The sequence below is a fragment of the Diachasmimorpha longicaudata genome, chromosome 3, assembly GCF_034640455.1.
Source record: "Diachasmimorpha longicaudata isolate KC_UGA_2023 chromosome 3, iyDiaLong2, whole genome shotgun sequence".
NCBI classification, from domain to species: Eukaryota; Metazoa; Arthropoda; class Insecta; order Hymenoptera; family Braconidae; genus Diachasmimorpha; species Diachasmimorpha longicaudata.
The window spans coordinates 8895497-8913314 of record NC_087227.1 but is presented as its reverse complement, the minus strand read 5'-3'; the positions used below and the strand labels follow the sequence as shown (position 1 = coordinate 8913314).

The 17818-nt window shown below is 39.6% G+C and overlaps 6 protein-coding genes across 10 annotated transcripts; 4 read left to right on the top strand and 2 right to left on the bottom strand.

Moving 5' to 3' along the window:
- The first annotated feature begins 364 nt into the window (after positions 1-364).
- On the top strand, positions 365-3091 carry Mob4 (MOB kinase activator 4). Its single transcript, XM_064116341.1, has 3 exons — positions 365-543; positions 975-1483; positions 1945-3091. Exons 1-3 carry the CDS (start codon positions 412-414, stop codon positions 2039-2041), a joined length of 738 nt encoding a protein of 245 aa, XP_063972411.1. The 5' UTR covers positions 365-411; the 3' UTR covers positions 2042-3091.
- LOC135160131 (ribonuclease P protein subunit p25-like protein) lies at positions 2970-14695 on the bottom strand. Its single transcript, XM_064116342.1, has 4 exons — positions 14587-14695; positions 3704-3996; positions 3536-3631; positions 2970-3450 (listed from the first exon to the last, which is right to left on the bottom strand). Exons 2-4 carry the CDS (start codon positions 3994-3996, stop codon positions 3252-3254), a joined length of 588 nt encoding a protein of 195 aa, XP_063972412.1. The 5' UTR covers positions 14587-14695; the 3' UTR covers positions 2970-3251.
- Positions 5702-9147, top strand: LOC135160978 (aromatic-L-amino-acid decarboxylase-like). Of its 2 annotated transcripts, none has more exons than XM_064118192.1 (11): positions 5702-5807; positions 5908-6258; positions 6331-6444; positions 6543-6594; positions 6904-7343; positions 7444-7682; positions 7764-7938; positions 8021-8186; positions 8392-8635; positions 8721-8795; positions 8930-9147. In XM_064118192.1, the coding sequence occupies exons 2-11, from the start codon at positions 6058-6060 to the stop codon at positions 9063-9065; spliced, it is 1842 nt and encodes a 613-aa protein (XP_063974262.1). In that variant the 5' UTR covers positions 5702-5807; positions 5908-6057; the 3' UTR covers positions 9066-9147. The 2 variants fall into 2 exon arrangements, with proteins under 2 accessions (XP_063974262.1, XP_063974261.1); XM_064118191.1 differs by having other exon boundaries at positions 8912-9147.
- LOC135160125 (tyrosine decarboxylase-like) lies at positions 9744-13443 on the top strand. Its single transcript, XM_064116324.1, has 2 exons — positions 9744-10246; positions 11054-13443. Exons 1-2 carry the CDS (start codon positions 10046-10048, stop codon positions 12512-12514), a joined length of 1662 nt encoding a protein of 553 aa, XP_063972394.1. The 5' UTR covers positions 9744-10045; the 3' UTR covers positions 12515-13443.
- LOC135160132 (peptidyl-prolyl cis-trans isomerase H) lies at positions 13535-14144 on the top strand. The gene has a single exon (XM_064116343.1). It carries the CDS (start codon positions 13536-13538, stop codon positions 14088-14090), a length of 555 nt encoding a protein of 184 aa, XP_063972413.1. The 5' UTR covers position 13535; the 3' UTR covers positions 14091-14144.
- On the bottom strand, positions 14588-17689 carry LOC135160122 (zinc finger protein 567-like). 4 transcript variants are annotated; one of them, XM_064116318.1, is made up of 2 exons: positions 17485-17689; positions 14588-17407 (listed from the first exon to the last, which is right to left on the bottom strand). In XM_064116318.1, exon 2 carries the CDS (start codon positions 17312-17314, stop codon positions 15083-15085), a length of 2232 nt encoding a protein of 743 aa, XP_063972388.1. In that variant the 5' UTR covers positions 17315-17407; positions 17485-17689; the 3' UTR covers positions 14588-15082. The 4 variants fall into 4 exon arrangements, with proteins under 4 accessions (XP_063972388.1, XP_063972390.1, XP_063972389.1 ...); XM_064116320.1 differs by having other exon boundaries at positions 14588-17404; XM_064116319.1 differs by having other exon boundaries at positions 17490-17689.
- Positions 17690-17818: the final 129 nt, after the last annotated feature.

Sequence of the window (17818 nt, the reverse complement as noted above, 5' to 3'; positions counted from 1 at the left end):
TTCTTTTATCCCCTTTTTATGGTTCAACGAAGAGTGAAACATTGATTTTTCTCCTTACGATGTTCGAAATGCTCAGAACAAATTGTATTTTTCAATTATCCCGCGTCTCCCGCCTCTCCGTTTTTCCCCCACCACTGGGAGCAACAGCACAGTGACAATCAATTTTTTTCAATTAATTCGTGAATTAATTGATGCACCTGAAGGATTATCCATTGAAAGGGAGTGCATTTCGAAAAAATCTGGGAAATTCCGCAGTGCTGCATCATCCCAACTTGTCTCACGTAGTGAATAACGCTAGGGACTTTCTACCACTCCCTAGAAAAGTAACTAGATGCGGCGTAATGGTTTGCGGCAGTATGGTCGCAGCATTCATGCGCAGAGTATCGTAAACGGTGAGTGTAAGTTGAAATAATGTTGGACACGGCTAGTCGCCCAAGTGCGTCAAGTGAAACAACGGATACTAACGAAGAAACTACCGATAAAATGAAGATGGCGGATGGTTCAGTTATTTTGAGAAGAAACAGACCGGGAACTAAGACAAAGGTACATCTCATTGCTTTAAATGTTGTATTTGCTGGATGTAAACCTTTTATTTTACTATTTTGACAGAGGTTAAGGTCCAAGAAGACCGTACATTTGACACGTATATTTTCATCATCAGGGGACCGCCATTGACGGCTTGGTATTTCACTCCAAACGAAAATCAATGACATTTATTGCACTTTTCTCTCTCGTTTCAATCTTTCAGTTTTTTTCTAACTTTGAAGGGTAATACAATAGATTGTCTGGGGTCTTTTTCTCTGTCGTGAGGTATTCTAGCTTGACAATGTGACAGATTTGGCCCTTTTCAAGGCCACTCCACTGACACTTGAACTTAAAATAATAGAGCAATGGAACATTGATGTATTTATCTTCTTCGTGAAGAATGGGTTAGCAGAATGAAAAAATTAATAATCACGTGAAAAATCTTGCAGGATTTCTGCAGATGGCCCGATGAGCCTTTTGAAGAGATGGACAGTACTCTGGCTGTACAGCAGTACATTCAACAAATGATTCGACGGGATCCAACGAACATAGATTTAATCCTGAGTATGCCAGAAGCACAAGACGAGGGTGTATGGAAATACGAACACCTGAGACAATTCTGTATGGAATTGAATGGTTTAGCTGTTAGACTTCAAGAGGACTGTGATCCACTGTCTTGCACACAAATGACCGCCACTGAGCAGTGGATATTCTTATGTGCTGCACATAAAACCCCCAAAGAGTGTCCAGCTATCGATTACACGAGGCACACACTGGATGGTGCTGCCTGTTTGCTAAACAGTAATAAATATTTTCCAAGTAGAGTCAGTATCAAGGAATCATCTGTTGCTAAACTCGGCTCTGTCTGTCGTAGAGTTTATCGAATTTTTTCACACGCTTATTTTCATCATTTGACGATATTCGATCCCTTTGAGCAAGAGACGTATCTTTGTCGGAGGTAAAATATATTTTGCTCTATTAATCGAGATCGATTGTAAATATGTTAATTATAACAGTTTATATTTTTAGAGACTGAGATAATTTATCAGACGAGTTAATCGCTGACTCTCATCCTCATAAATAATGACCTCAATTTTTTCATGTTATCTCGTTTTTCTTTCTTCATCTTACGTTCGGTTCATGGCATTTCGAAAAGGAAGAATTGAAAATAAAATTGATGCTTGATGAAAATCAACTTATATTTGAATTTAAAATATTTTTTTTATAAGAGTTAATGAAAAAAGAGAAAAATAAAAAGGGATGTAATTTGGAAAAGACGAATTCTACATTTTTATGAGGTGGAGGTTCAGTCGTTGACTTGCTCTACGTGAAATACTTTTAAAGAGTGTTTTCATCAGAAGTGTATCTCATGGAGTTCTGGCCTGAAACAATAATTTACGACTGTTTATATTTTTCCAGGTTTACAGCATTTGTAACAAAGTACAAACTGATGTCAAAAGACAATTTGATAGTTCCAATATCGAAGGATGACAGCGCAACAGAGAGTGAAGCATAAATAAACAGATGAAAAAAGAGTCACTCGATTTTAATATAAAAAATTTACTTTGAAGGTGAAATATTCCTTGTTCGACATGAATTATTCACAAAATAATACTTCATCTGTTGGAGATACGAGACAAAACGAAAAAAGACTTAAGATCACCGATAATTAAAAATTTATTTGAAAATTATTGTTGTCAGCGTGTTTTTCTACTTAGGAAAATTGCAATTTCTCAGAATTTTCAAATGAGAAATTGACAACGCGTGGAAAAATATTGATTAACTTCTATTTTGTATTTTTTCTATGCTGTAATTGAGAAAACAATTATTTATATGATTTTTTCTGTTATTTTTTATTTTGCGCTAAAATGATTGAGATTCATCAGAGATGATTCTTTTTGATTGAAGATTCGACGATTAGTTATTGCCATTATGATAAAATTTCCATGAAAAATGAAATAAAAGTTTTCAAGTATAATTATTTAGCCCATTAGGAATAAATGTTGTAAGACACTAATATTTATACAGTATTTATGAACTCTTGAACGAAAAAGTGTTAGAGCTAAAAGTCTAGACATTCTCTCCTCCGTTCCCGTCCCCCCTTTTGACAATTTAGAAAATTCCGATTGCCGGATGCAGTTTTTTAAGACAAGGAAAACTTTCAATGAAACTTACTATCCAAAAAATATGATAATTACCCATGAAATGTATGAAAAATCTAAGTGTACTACCTTTTATTCAATCTAAATAAGAGAGATATTTTATAATTTCAAAGCTCATATTCATAAAGTCCAAATGAATTCTAAATTGACAAAAATTAGTGGACGAAAGTCCTGAAAATGATATAACCAGTTTGGCATTAAGAAAGGGAATCGTTTTTTCACAATTTTTTGTACTGGAAAGACCATTCTTCATCATAATAAAATGACAAATTCAATCATCACTGCCATTTTGATGTGCACCAGAATTTATTTTTTCTCGAAAAAACGACAGCCAACAAAATAAATATATTCCATCATGATTTCAACTGTAAATAAGAATTGTAAATAAACAACATATAAAAAGACGAACTTATTATATTAATACAATTATGAAACCTACATTTTGGGTACTAGGCAATCAAAAGGTGGGGAAAGACGAAAAATTTATAAATGAAGACTAAATAGACTGGATGTCTAGACATTTTCATATCCCCTTTCATCACTCACGTATTCGAATAATTAATTTTAAGGAATTCGTTTCGACTTTTTTGTCAATGCTTTATCCATAAAATTTCCCCTTGGCCTCTTTTGTCCCGTCCTTAAACCCATTTTAGCGAATTCCTCCGCAGCAACCCCAGAAATTATGCTGCTATTCCCTTGACCCTGATCACACTCATTCTGGAATGAGGCCTGGAATATGCTGTTGTCATCAGGCCCTTGATATCTGAATAATTGAAATAATGAAATCAATCAAGAGCTTATTAATTGTTTTCCTAGAGCATTTAGATTGTCACTAAATTTCATCTTACCCGAGTTCTGAGGAGTTGAATTGATTTTTACTAAGGCAGATGTGAATTTCCGGCACATATCTGTGATTCCCCTCATCCTTTGAATTATTTTTCGATCTGCAATGCATTAAAAATAAAAAAAATATTCCTTTTAAATACCATTATGGACATTATCTTCGTGAAACTCACTCAATGTAATGAAGTTTCGTTATTTGGTGAAGTCCTTTGAATTCTCTCTTGAACATCTCAACACAGGAGATTACTTTTCCAACAGCCTGGCCAGCACCGGACCATAAAACCCCCTCGTACTTTGAAAACTCTTTAATTGAGTAATTAAAAACATTTCTAATTTTCGTTCCACTCTTCACTCGCATCCTTAACAATTTATCCGGCAAATTTTTTATCAAATTTTCATCAGTCTTTTCCGTGATGTCATCTGTGGTAACGATCTTCCGCAATTTCTTCAATTTCGATCTTCCCATCTGAAACAGAAACAATGAACAATCACAAATAGTAATGAAGTAAATTGCAAAATGAGTTCAGAAAGTAAACGATTATAAAACTCCCTCACGTAGGACAAAATCAGCATTCTTCCACAGACATTTTCTATTAATTGAAAAAAAAACTACAATAAAGACGTGAGAAATGGAAGAGAAGAAAAAAAACAGCACCCGCGACGGTCTGTCGGGGTGAGAGACGAATCGAAGATATTGGAAAATGGAGATGGGAACACTGGGTCACGAGTTCACCTTTCAATTCAATTTTCTCTCGTGGAAAACCATTCTTGGCACGCTGAGATATCTCTCGCCGTTTTTATCTCGTTAAAATTACCCGCGTTGATTCCCCCGGGTTCAAACAAAATTAAAAGCTCAATGAAATAAGCCATTCAGTTCAACAGTTGTTGAATAAATATATTCGCAGCGATTTACCGGTTCCTCTCGATAAATGTTAAAATGTTTAAATAAACAAATGGTTGATGAAATTTAATAAAAAATGTGTTCATATATTCAAAGGACATTTAAACACAACTCCATGAGAATAAGATGTGGAAAAAATGTCTGTTGGATCGGCTTATGGGGAAAATGTGTGGATTTCATGGTGTGGGTGTAAATGGCAGTTGTATACTGGCATAGCACGAATAGCATTGCGAAGCCTCGAACGCCATATTGCATTATTAAGCGTTTACTCCACGTTCGAATTCACCCCATTCGAGCCATCTCGAGTCCTCCACCCCCTCACATTCCAGCATTATGAAGGTTTTTATCCCTAAAGGTTGGGGTGACCCCCAAGGCACCCCCCCGAAGTACTTAAAAGTCTGATCATTCAGAAGCACCCTGTTACCAGTCAAGGACTTTGAGCTTTCTCTTTATTTTCATATTTCTACTTCTTGACGTTTTTTCGAGAGGTTTTTTTTTCCAAAAATTCATTTAAAAAATTTGAATTGACTGAAGGATGGCTTAAAAAATTATTTCGCTGACCGATTTCACTTGTAGCGATTGTCATAAATTATAATTTTATGATAATCTCATTTATGATTATCACGGAAAATTATTCGTAATTTTATTTGATTTGGACAACCGGTGGGTGATAGCACGTTCATTCAATATTCGAATTGGATGGAAAAAAGCGAGTGAATAGGAGAATCCTGTGAGAGAGTCGAGGTGTGCTGATGACAACTTCTTTAATAACCCTCGTAGTTCGCGGCATTTAAATCGAGTTAAACATCCAATTTGCTCTGAGTATCCTTGAGCACACGCCGGTTAGTGACATTGGTTCGGACGACCTATTAAAAATCACATTTCGTTGAATAAAAATTTCCACATTGCCCATTACAAAATTGATAAAATATTGCGACCCCATAATAGCCAATTTTTCCTCCCAACTCTAGGGGTATTTATCTCCGCGGAAAATGCGCTGTATTTTCAATTATCTGTCCAGGACCATCGCCTTCCGCCATTACATGTAATTAATGCAATTGAGATTAATGAGCCAGGGTGATAGGATAATTAATCTCCGTAAATAATGACGAGTAAATTATCAGAGACTAATCGGGCGGCTCATCTCCCAAGGAACCCCTTGGCATTGTCTTGAAATTCTTCTTAGGGAACGCCTGCGCTATGGCAACCGCGACGAAGGAGAACACCGAAGACCAAAAGACCAATTCAACCCCCATTCAATTCCCGGAGTCACCATCTGGCTTTCCTCACGTTAACATCATCTTTCAAATCAATTTCCCTCTAGTCTTCCACCTAAGTCGACTCCCTTTAGCCGTCACTGAGTCACTTAACAACAGGTAGGGCTTCATTAGACTCCTATTAAACGAATTGGTGAATTGATCACAAGTTGGCAAAGCCAAAGGTTCAATTGAAATCGAAAAATTTCTCTCCCTCAAGAACCAGGAACCGACGGGCCAGTCCAGCAACTCAGAAGACAGAAGACAAAAGCCAGGGAAATTAAAAAATCGCTAGAAAAATTATCAGCCGAAGAATATCCCACGAAAAATTGTTCAAGTGATCTCAGAAAATATAAATTAATCAGCAGACATGAACGTTGACGAGTTTCGTGTCCGTGGAAAGGAGATGGTTGAGTACATATGTGATTTTATGAGCAATATACATAATCGCAGAGTGACACCGGATGTTGGACCAGGGTATTTAAGGCCGATGTTACCCGCGGAAGCTCCTCACCAGGGTGAACGATGGGAGGACATAATGAGTGATGTTGAATCCAAGATAATGCCTGGAGTGAGTGGATCAATTGCGCAATTTATCCTGCCTCTGTTGCTATCATTTTTTAATTTTATTTATTTATTTTAGATAACACACTGGCAGCATCCACGTTTCCACGCATATTTTCCAGCGGGCAATTCATTTCCTTCTATTTTGGGGGACATGCTGTCGGATGCTATCGGATGCATCGGATTCTCATGGGTTTGTTCACTTAAAATTGAGCTCCGTTATGTACCTAATATTAATACTTGAAGCTTTTTTTAGTGAACGTTTCTCGATAAAAAATAATCCTGTTCCAGGCGGCGAGTCCAGCGTGCACAGAACTGGAGACAATTGTCTGCGATTGGTTCGGTAAATAAATAAGTTGATTTCTCGATTTTCTGCACAAGCTAGACTTCTCTAGCTGCGCCAGTTTTGTCAAATTTCTCTATAAAAATTCTCCATAAAGCAAACTTTCTTCCTGACTATCACTGTGACAGCGTTCTCCATGCGAGCATCAGACTTTTTGTCAGAAATTTCTCTCCGTCTTCAATAGCAAACATTAAAGACTTACAAGTTTCCATGCAGAAATAATAAGAGAACGATCTCAACGAAGATAAGCAGCACTAAATTTATCAACTGTTTATCAATTAATCAATCATTCTGTTCCTTCGCCCCCAGGAAAGGCAATGGGTCTTCCAAACGATTTTCTCTACTTCAGCAACGGGAGCAGAGGTGGAGGTGTTATACAGGGCTCAGCCTCAGAGAGTGTTCTCGTCTGTATGTTGGCAGCGAGAGCACAAGCTATCGCAAGATTAAAGGAATTACCGGCAAATGCACACTTGGATGAAACAGCCCTTCTGGGCAAGCTCATGGCTTATTGCAGCCGAGAGTCACACAGTTGTGTTGAAAAAGACGCTATGATTTGTTTCGTCAAGCTGAGAATCCTGGAGCCCGATGAAAAGAGTGTTCTCAGGGGTGACACACTCCGAGATGCCATTGAAGCGGATGTTGCTGAGGGAAGGGTCCCCTTCTTCGTTTCCACAACATTCGGCACTACTGCCTGTTGCTCATTCGATAATCTCAGCGAGATTGGCCCCGTTTGCAAAAAATACCCTGGGGTAAGTGCTAGTGATATAGAAAGAGAGAAGCGGGGGCGGCTGGATTTCTATCGCAGATTTTTCTGATAAAATAAAAATTTGGCTCTACCTCCTCCATCAGATTTGGCTCCATATCGACGCGGCCTATGCCGGCAATTCATTTATCTGTCCTGAGTTGAAGCACCTCATGGCAGGCATTGAATATGCAGATTCCTTCAATACAAATACGAACAAGTTCCTCCTAACCAACTTCGACTGCTCTTGTTTGTGGGTCAGGGATCGATTCAAGTTAACAAGTGCACTCGTAGTTGATCCTCTGTACCTCCAACATACTCATGCGGATACGGCCATTGATTATAGGTAATTTCTGTGTGATAAGACGGGGAGGGGGACCGATGATAAAATTGCACTCGCTCATAAATCAGAAAATTTCATTTCAAGGCACTGGAGTATTCCACTGAGTCGAAGATTTAGATCCTTAAAACTTTGGTTCGTCATGAGGAGCTACGGAATCGCCGGTCTACAGGAGTACATACGAAACCACTGCAAATTAGCCAAACACTTCGAATCTCTAGTGAGGAAGGACTCGAGATTTGAAATTTGCAATGATGTTGTGGTAATTATGTCTATTAGGTCCATATTTCGGGATGATTACACTCTGTCGCGACAGAAAAAAGAGAGAGACTCGTTTGTTACAGCTAGGATTGGTTTGTTTCCGAGCTCAAGGAACTGATAAGCTCAATCAGAAACTACTGAGTGCCATAAACGATTCTGGCAGAATTCACATGGTTCCTGCCAATGTTAATCATCGATATACTATTAGATTCGCTCTTGCGGCGCCAAATGCCACCGTCGAAGATGTGGGTAAGTATTGAGAAGAAACTCACCGGGTGAATTTTTTTTTCAAAACAGTATTATTGTTCATTTGATGATCTCACCAATAACAATTCGATCCTTATTTTTTTTTGTGTCGTCCAAGATAAGAATATGCTGATCACAATCGGGAACATGAATCGTTTCTTTTTATTAGTGTTCACTGATTATCGTAATTTTCTTGGATTTAAACCAGAAATTGCTTGGACCGTAATCACGGATATTCTCTCGGAAATGCTGGAGTCTAAAGATGTTATGGACGAGCTGGCTGACATCCGGGAGAAAAAGAGGAAGGCGACCCTCGAACAGAGGAGATCATTCTTCGTTCGCATGGTTTCTGATCCCGCGATTCAGCCCGGATTCACTAAAACCCCGAATCAGTCGTCAAAATTGGAGACTCAAGTCACTATCGGAGGAATTGGCTCCAATCCCCCGCCCACGTACGTCAAGCTCATTAATTTAAAATTCCCCAGAGTCACAAGGTGCTGGAGAAAGCAGAAGTGAACGATTTTTCTTTCTTTCCAGACGTTCCTGGATCTCTTGGCCACTGGCATATCTCCTGTCCAAGGAATCTGCAGATACTAGTGAATTGTCCCTCAGGTATTGCCCTGTTTTTTCACATGATCGTATGTCTGTTGACAGATTTTACGCTCACCCATCTTCTCGCACCTGTCGTGATTCATTCATCAAATATATTGATCAGAGCTCGTTTGAAGCTTATTGGATTTTTTAAGGTTTCGCCATTTGGATACGATGGTACGCTTGAAAGCCGGTACAGGAAGCCGTCGTGGGAGTAGCAACGGATGTAGTCCCGAGCCATCGCCATCGGTATCACCCTCTCGCGCTAGATCACCCAACGGAAGAGCATAAAATAAATCAATGTATTTGCTTGACTAATCGATGAAAGTAATTCGTTTCCTGATCAAAGTTGAAAGTATTAAAAAAATTATCAAATGGCTCTAAAAACTGTTTTTCTCTTTCACTTTTGGATTAGTGGACAATTTTATTTCCTTCTTCCTCCAACACGAAATTAAAAGAAAATCAAAATGAACATCACAGATGTGGACGTACACACAGATATTCCCTAAAACATTCGGGTGGTCCTGACATTTCAAATAATCTCAAAGCAAAATAAGAAAATCAAAAAGTCGGTCGATTGCAAAGCTCCCATTTGAGAGCAAAAATGACCAGTTTTTCACATAGACCTCTTCATTCCCATTGAACATAAAAATAGATAAAAGGGGGATATACACCATTGAAGCTCTAGCTCCAGTGGACTGTAACCGTCCTCCCTTGTTTCTGGCATCGAGTGAAAAAAAAAGAAATCTCTTATTATTACCCTGATTGAACTAACTATATATACACACAAATGTTTTTTCAATGTTTTTTACTGTGGTTGTTCGATGTAGGTGAAGAGGTAAACCACTCTATTTATAAACGTATGGTCCAGAGGTGGGGAGAATTGCCATACCCTTTAGCCACCCCTTCAATAGCCGATGATCACAGTCAACCACCCTCTTGTCACTTTTATTCGAGTTAAAACCCTCGTCCACTAAAGATCTACCCAGCAACAATTCCTCTCACAGAATTACTTATCATTAACAATAATAAACTGCTGAACAAATTTCCTCAATCTCTTTCCCCCCTCACGAAGGGGTAATTATTTACTGAAGAAATAAGTAGCACTCTATTGTACAATGGAGAGGGGGCAACACTATTGTTCATAAATCTCAACTCGATTCAAGTGGAAGCAGTAGCTGTACAGTGTCAATGAGTAGAAACATCACCTTGAAGAAATTCACTTGAGTTTATTGTGTGGAAAAATTACTGAATTGAGCAACAAGTGAAAGATGAACGTTGATGAATTTCGCGTGAGAGGAAAAGAGATGATAGAGTATATTTGTGACTATCTGAGAACACTGGAGGGAAAGAGAGTCACTGCCAACGTGGATCCGGGCTATCTGAGACCTCTACTTCCCAGGGAAGCGCCGACCAAGCCGGAATCCTGGGATGACATCATGAGAGACGTCGAGAGCAAGATTATGCCTGGGGTAAGGATATTGAACTGCTACTTTTGTAGAAGAGACAAGAGCCAAGATGGCTGAGACTCTAAACTAGATGTCTGAATTTGACACACCTTTTGGAGACATTTTTCAGACACTTAATTCATGTTTAAAACTGAAACAAATTCATATTGAATCAAGGAGACAAATCAACTTGAGTCAGATTTGAATCAGTGGGGTTGACATCGACTCGAATCAACACTTTTTTCGCTGAAGAAGACAGACACGGGAAACAATCAACGTTCGATATTTGGAAAGATAAAATTCTCCAACAATATCCGGTCTAATTTCCTTGGGAATCGGAAGAGTCTATATATAGAATACAGTTTCTGGGGTACAATGCGCCGTGATGAGGGAGGAAGTAGACCGATGGTAGCACAATAAGGTGCGGGGTGTGGAGCGGAATGATAACAAGCCGAATCGAGTATACAAGGGCGAAAAACAATTTATCTTGACATTTCCAATAATATCGTAATAGTGTTTTTCATTAAATCAGTTAATTAATTGAAATACCATAATTACGTTGAGCACGCGTCAAGAAATTTATGATAAAATCATTGTATAATGCATTGCTGACACTTGGGCCTGTCGATTTAATTAACACCAATTTACGTAATTAAAAAATAAATTGATGAAAAATTGAACACGAGTGAACAAACTTGTACCATTAATGAAACCAATATAACTCAGGAAAAGTTGATAATTGGCTTCACGTCGATAATTGATTTTTCTCACCCCATTCTGGCATCAATTAACCGACGAACGCTCCAAATAACCCGATATCTCTATTTTCAGATAACCCACTGGCAGCACCCGCGCTTTCACGCTTATTTCCCAGCAGGAAATTCATTCCCCTCCATCCTGGGAGACATGCTGTCAGACGCCATTGGCTGCATTGGCTTCTCCTGGGCAGCGAGTCCAGCATGCACGGAATTGGAAACAATAGTCCTCGATTGGTATGCCAAAGCTCTGAGTCTGCCATCAACATTTCTATCAGAACCTCATAATTCAAAAGGTGGAGGAGTCATTCAGGGATCAGCCTCGGAATGTATTTTGGTGACAATGCTTGCAGCTAGAACTCACACAATAAAGCTCTTAAAGGCAAAGGAACCGTTGACCGAGGACTCGGCATTTCTTCCAAGATTAGTAGCCTACTGCTCGATGGAGGCGCACTCCTGCGTGGAGAAGGCAGCGATGATATGCTTGGTGAAGCTGCGAGTCCTGGTGCCAGACGAAAAGTGCTGTCTCAGAGGAGAGGCACTGGAGGATGCCATTGACGAAGATGTCAAAGCCGGTCTCGTGCCATTTTTTGTTTCGACAACACTGGGCTCCACTGGCTGTTGTTCCTTTGATAATCTCGAGGAAATCGGTCCCATCACTCGACGAAAGCGCATCTGGCTTCATGTCGATGGCGCTTACGCTGGCAACTCTTTCATCTGCCCTGAGCTTCGTTATCTCATGAATGGAATTGAATATGCTGATTCATTCAACACCAATCCAAATAAATGGCTACTCGTCAACTTCGATTGCTCTTGTCTGTGGGTACGTGACAGAGTTAAACTTACATCAGCACTTGTTGTTGATCCCCTCTATCTCCAGCATGCCAATGCATCCGAGTCAATTGATTATCGCCACTGGGGCATTCCACTCAGTCGAAGATTCCGTGCCCTCAAACTGTGGTTTGTCATGCGCACTTATGGTATCAGTGGCCTTCAAAAATATATCAGGAACCACATAAGACTGGCGTGTCGATTCGAAAGACTGATGAGAAAGAAAAAGAGATTTGAAGTTATGAATGAAGTCAAGGTTGGACTGGTGTGCTTCAGATTGAAAGAGAGCGATGAGATTAATCAGGAGCTATTGGCGAATATCAATGCCTCTGGCAAGCTACACATGATTCCCTCGAGGATGAGCGGCAAGTATATCATCAGATTCTGCGTCACCAAGGAGAATGCTAACGAGGATGATATTGATTTCGCCCTGGAGATTATCGAAGAGCACGCCAACGAGGTGCTACTTGCTCATAATGATAGCGGTGATGCTGACCTTATGGCCAAGAGCCCCAAGAGTCCTGCACCACTGGACAAAAAACTCGTCAGAAAATTCAGCTTCACCAGAAGTGTCACCAGAGATGTTTACAAAAGAACAAAATCCAAGTCCGCTCTGCATGATGGAGCAACACCCATTATGGTCGTTGAGGATGGTAATTCACAGGTCGACAATGCTGAGGATGAAGCACGCTGTAGCAGCCGGTAGAACGCGATAAGGCTTACGGTGCCGAGTAGTGATCAGTATTTAGAGGTAACGTGAGCCAGGGCTGTAGATAGGCTTTTCAATTATCGCGATGATCTCGAAGAATTGTCAAGCACCAAAGAGGTGCTCATTTAATGCGACAGCTCAGAGCGATTTATAGATAAAAATTTATTAATTCGAAATTTAAATTTCAAATTCAATGGTATTTGTGATTTTTTGTCTCCTAGACATTGGACACCGGTCTCAAGAAGATCGGTTTCAATATGCGTGCTAGATCTTTGAATAATTGGGAAGACTCCGGCGAATATAGTCAATAAGGTGTTAAGATCCCCTCATATTTTGGTCATAACAATGAAACACTGTAGTTAGAGAAGATAATGTAGCTGAATAAATTCGTCTTATGGTTAATAAACTCGAGCTGCCAGTATAACATAAATTAGCGATACGATATTATAATGAATAAGAATTATGAGTAGCTGTAGGAATTACAGCACTTTTAGTTGAATTATTAGTAATGTTCCCCTAATGAGGTGTTAACGAGTTGCCCGTTAGGCCATGCCAATCAATAATCACATCATCTAATTAATCGAATGTAATGTAAAAGGAATGAAACAGTTTAATGGAAAAATCTAGTGAAATCGTTTAACAATTCCATTGAATTCCTAGTGAACGCAAATGGAATAAAAATCTCGTACAACTTAATAACAAGTTCGGTCGGTTTCTCTATTAAATATTTGTGTGTGTGAATTATTAAGTGGAATAAAAATAACTGGAACTTCATTTATCCATTGTAGATAGCATAATTGTTCTTAACTATTTGTAATAATAAATAATAAATAATAGGGAATATGACCCGGCTGTTTACATTTATTACTTCGAAGAATTCACACATTTAATGTCAGCGCGACTATCGCACGAATTCAGGAATGAGGTTATGTTTACAATTTCTGTAAACAACCAACTAACATACCACCAAGGAAACTCGACGACGAATCGAATAATCAACTAAATAAAAAAATAGGAAATGCCGACGTGGAATCAAATTCAGGCACAGCTTCGAAATCCGAACAATCCAGTGGTGTTTTTCGATGTTTCTGTGGGAAATACCGAAATTGGTCGAATGATATTCGAGCTTTTTGAGGATGTCTGTCCAAAAACTTCGGAGAACTTCAGACAATTTTGCACTGGAGAGTACCGAAAGGATGGAGTTCCACTGGGTTTCAAGGGGGCAATTTTTCACCGAGTTATCAAGGACTTTATGATTCAAGGTGGTGACTTTGTTAATGGAGATGGTACTGGAGTGCTCAGTATATACGGTGGAAATACATTTCCTGACGAAAACTTTACCCTAAAACACGATTCACCAGGACTGCTGTCCATGGCCAACAGTGGAAAAGACACCAACGGATGCCAATTCTTCATAACTTGTGCCAAATGCAATTTTCTAGATGGCAAGCATGTTGTGTTTGGACGTGTTATTGACGGACTATTGGTCATGAGAAAGGTAGAAAATGTGCCCACGGGACCCAATAATAAACCCAAAATACCAGTCACCATCTCACAATGTGGACAGATGTAAATACAATTTAATGTACAATAAGAAACCTCAATAAATTGTCTTTTATACTTGTAATTGGTGGTTTATTTCGAGCAATTGAAAAAACCTTTTCTCTCACTTGCCAGTTTAATCTGTAATTGTTCGGAAAAACACGGATTCCTTCGCCATTAACTTTAAAAAATTAGATTTTTCTCTTGATTATTTATCAGAAATTATATATAAGTTTTCAATGGACAAACTCTCAACAGGTGATCAAGAATGTCATGATTCAAACATGAAAGTTGGGTCCACTGAACTCATCATCTGAAGATATAGACAGATCTTGGGATAATGTTATTAACATTAAGTTCTCAAATAAATTATTTTTTGTAAAGGTACTTTCTAGGTTGTTTCAATAAGTTTCTCCCTCTCTTGGCAATTTAACCTAAAACCGCTCACGAAAGACGCTTTTATTTTGCCACCATCTTTAGGAGATTCATATTCCCTTAGTAATATATAATAAATTATGTAAACTTACATTTTATTCAATAAATAACTTTATTCTCCGAGAAAATGAAATCCATGAGTGGCTTATCAACACTGAACACGTGTGCACTGTTATGTTCTGTTTACAAACGAAGGCGAACCTAACCAATAAGACAAATCAGCGGGAACTTGATCGAAGGCTCATCATCATTCACTCAATCCATTTTTATCGATAAAAATTACTTTTATATCTCCTCCAAGAGAAAATTATTCTGCCAACAGTGCTAGATCAATTTTATACATCATAAACAATGGATAACTGAACCCCCTAAATATTACTTAAATATTACTTTCTTTACTTAAAATTACAATGTTGTCATTGACAGTGTCTATCACGTTAATTGTAAGATAATGCTCTCAATTGGAAAAAAACAAGGGGTTTCGTTCAAACACCAATCTAATTCCATTCGATAAAACAAGAACTTTATCACATTGATAAAAGTGTATAAAACACACGTTAATAATATCACAACAGTCAAGCCCTCGTTTTAAATATGAATTTTCACATGCTCCATAAGATTATTCTTATCTCCAAATTCATCTCCACATATTCCACAGATGAGTTCCAGTTCCTTCTCATCATCACTCTCTTGATAAACTCCATCGTCAATTGTCTCAATTTCTCCCCCAAACTCCTCACCGTCATTGGGAATAGCCAGAACAGGGAGTGCTTCATTCTCCTTACTAATGATCTGCAGAGTGCTCTCTTTATCATCAACAAACTGAACCCTCAGTACATTATTGATATGCTCCTCAACAACAACTTCCTTCATCTCCTGTTGATCAGTTTTCTCAGCAGCAACCAGCAGAAGGGTCTCTCCATCCTCTATCTTGGTAAGCTTCTGCTTGCCCTTGCCTCTTGCCTTCTTCTTGTTATTATTATTACTTTTGGTATTAAGAGGATCCAGGACACTCTTGGCCTTGGCCTCGGCAATCATCTGATCTGAATGTTTGACAATGTGGGCGCACAGCTCGTCCCTGTCCTGATTCAAGGCCCCACAGAGGGGACAGGGGAAGGGCGGTCCTACGACTTCAGTCTCGTTTTTTCCAGCAGCGTGAACCCACCGGACGTGCTCCCTCAGCACTACCTTCTGATTGAATGCTCTTGAGCACAGAGGGCACACGTGTGGCCGCTCTCCAGTGTGAATTCTCTCGTGTTTTCTCAAAGTTCCACCGTCTCTGAAGGCCTTCCAGCAGAATTTACAGCCGTAGGGCCGCTCTCCGGTGTGAGTTCTGTGGTGTATCAGATAGCCCTGTCTCGATGAGAACGTCTTCGAGCATGTGTCACATTGGAAGAGTGCTGGACCCTCGGCGTGGGTTCTGGTGTGCTCCCACAGGCCCTGTCTCGACACAAAACACTTTCCACATTCTGAACACGTGAACGGAGAAATACCAGGATGTGCCGACAACCTGTGCTCATCGAGCTGATTCTGCTTCTCAAATTGTGCCCCACAGACCTCACAAGAGTGCGTCTTCTTCCGATGAATCCACTGATGTCGAAACATCTTTTGCTTAGTCGTGAATTTTTTACCGCATTCAGAACAGGCGTGTTTGGACCACTTGCCATTGGCGCTGTCACCGTTGTTCAGCATCAATTTCTTGGCGCATGTTGTCTGGTGGGACGCCAAATGATTGCTGTCCTGAAATTGTTTGTCACAGTATTCACATTCTATTGGCATCGTCCAGGCTTTGTGGATTTTTTCGTGCGAAGCTAGGGCCGTTGCTCTCGTAAAACTTATGCCACATTGGCTGCAAGTGAATTGCACTGGCTTATGCTCCACTTCGACTGTCAGGAACTGGCCTTTTTTCTGATCAAAGGGGAGGCCCTCCAGGTTAAGATTATAGGTCTGGGGATACTCAAACTGAGCGACCTCACCATTAGGCAGTACGGTAAACTCCTGCAGTTCGACTTTCTCTTGATCCAGTTCATTCTGATCAGTCTGGAATGTGTAACTCTGCCAATTCACCTGGGTCACTTGATAATTTTCAACTGCCTGCCCTGAACATGTTGGAGACTCCGATAAGTTTTCTGATTGAGATACCAATGCTCGGCCAGCGACGTACGTGTGAATTTTCATGTGATTGGACAGTGACGATGGCCTTTGAAAATCTGCCCCACATATTGTACACTTGTGGGACTTCTCTTGATTATGTACTTGAGTTATGTGAGTTTGCAGGCTAGCTTTCGAGCGAAAGAGATTGCCACAAGTTCTGCAGGCGTGGGGACGATCCACCTGATGGCAAACCATATGGTTATTCAGATCTAGTTTCCTGTCGAACTTCTCGCCACACGTTTGACACGAGTATTTTCCAAAATTCTTGCCCCCTGACGACGCTGGCACTTTCTTCGTCGGGCTAGCCGTCTCCTTCGTGATTTTATCATCAGGGGACAGATTGTCGTCCATCTCAGAATTTGTTGCGTTTGTTTTTTCGTCAAAGGTGGGGTACATTCCCCCCAACTGCCGAAGTGCCTCCACTGCCATCGACTCGTCATCCCCAGATGTGTACTGCGGAGTTTCCTCTTGCTTTATGTATATTGGGTAGACGATGGAATTCTCGTCGTCAGAGGAGGATTTTTCACAGAGAATCTCTGCATGCGTCTCGGAGAGAACTGATACCGTGGGCTCGCACACCTCCTCGTGGGAAATTATTGTTTGCTGAATGTCATGGACAGATGACAGAGAGTACGTTATGTACTGCTCATTGTCCGATGTTTCCATTATGTAATTTTTCTTTGTTTTTTCTTGCCTTCAATTGTTTGAGGTTCGATTGATTGATAGTCTAATGAGACGGTCGAAAATTTGGGGAATCTGCTGGTGAGCAAGTTCAAGGTTATTGTCAATTTTTTGTAATTATTATTCTGTTGATGAGACTTGAATGGTTTACTTACTGTACCTTTTCAGAACTGCAAAATCGACGATTTTTTGATTTTTATGATGATGGATTATTCGATGATTATCCTCTGAACTTCAATTGGAGTTTTTAATATTCTCGAAAACTTGATGGGGTTTATTTTAACACTGACAATGGAAACTGACGAGGTTAACTTTCCCGAAAATATTTTCTAACCTCAATGTACTTAGCTGACAGCGGATTGCAAATGGAACAACTAACCAATGTGCATGATTGTACATCGTTAGTACATCACTGTACATGCATTCATATTGTTTGTAGACCCGTAGAAAAATTGGTAAACGAACATCCGTTGGTTTCATTCCTTAATG

What these genes read in the sequence shown, in the direction of transcription:
- LOC135160122 (XM_064116318.1), bottom strand. Translation starts at nt 17,314, where the DNA reads ATGGAAACATCGGACAATGAGCAGTACATAACGTACTCTCTGTCATCT.
- LOC135160131 (XM_064116342.1), bottom strand. Translation starts at nt 3,996, where the DNA reads ATGGGAAGATCGAAATTGAAGAAATTGCGGAAGATCGTTACCACAGAT. An exon ending in ACGAAACTTCATTACATTGA is followed by an intron (nt 3,632 to 3,703) that starts GTGAGTTTCACG and finishes AATGCATTGCAG; the next exon opens with ATCGAAAAATAATTCAAAGG. An exon ending in TTCAACTCCTCAGAACTCGG is followed by an intron (nt 3,451 to 3,535) that starts GTAAGATGAAAT and finishes TCAATTATTCAG; the next exon opens with ATATCAAGGGCCTGATGACA.
- LOC135160978 (XM_064118191.1), top strand. Translation starts at nt 6,058, where the DNA reads ATGAACGTTGACGAGTTTCGTGTCCGTGGAAAGGAGATGGTTGAGTAC. An exon ending in TTTGCAAAAAATACCCTGGG is followed by an intron (nt 7,344 to 7,443) that starts GTAAGTGCTAGT and finishes CTCCTCCATCAG; the next exon opens with ATTTGGCTCCATATCGACGC. An exon ending in ACTAGTGAATTGTCCCTCAG is followed by an intron (nt 8,796 to 8,911) that starts GTATTGCCCTGT and finishes GCTCGTTTGAAG; the next exon opens with CTTATTGGATTTTTTAAGGT.
- LOC135160132 (XM_064116343.1), top strand. Translation starts at nt 13,536, where the DNA reads ATGCCGACGTGGAATCAAATTCAGGCACAGCTTCGAAATCCGAACAAT.
- LOC135160125 (XM_064116324.1), top strand. Translation starts at nt 10,046, where the DNA reads ATGAACGTTGATGAATTTCGCGTGAGAGGAAAAGAGATGATAGAGTAT. An exon ending in AGAGCAAGATTATGCCTGGG is followed by an intron (nt 10,247 to 11,053) that starts GTAAGGATATTG and finishes CTCTATTTTCAG; the next exon opens with ATAACCCACTGGCAGCACCC.
- Mob4 (XM_064116341.1), top strand. Translation starts at nt 412, where the DNA reads ATGTTGGACACGGCTAGTCGCCCAAGTGCGTCAAGTGAAACAACGGAT. An exon ending in GACCGGGAACTAAGACAAAG is followed by an intron (nt 544 to 974) that starts GTACATCTCATT and finishes AAAATCTTGCAG; the next exon opens with GATTTCTGCAGATGGCCCGA. An exon ending in GAGACGTATCTTTGTCGGAG is followed by an intron (nt 1,484 to 1,944) that starts GTAAAATATATT and finishes ATATTTTTCCAG; the next exon opens with GTTTACAGCATTTGTAACAA.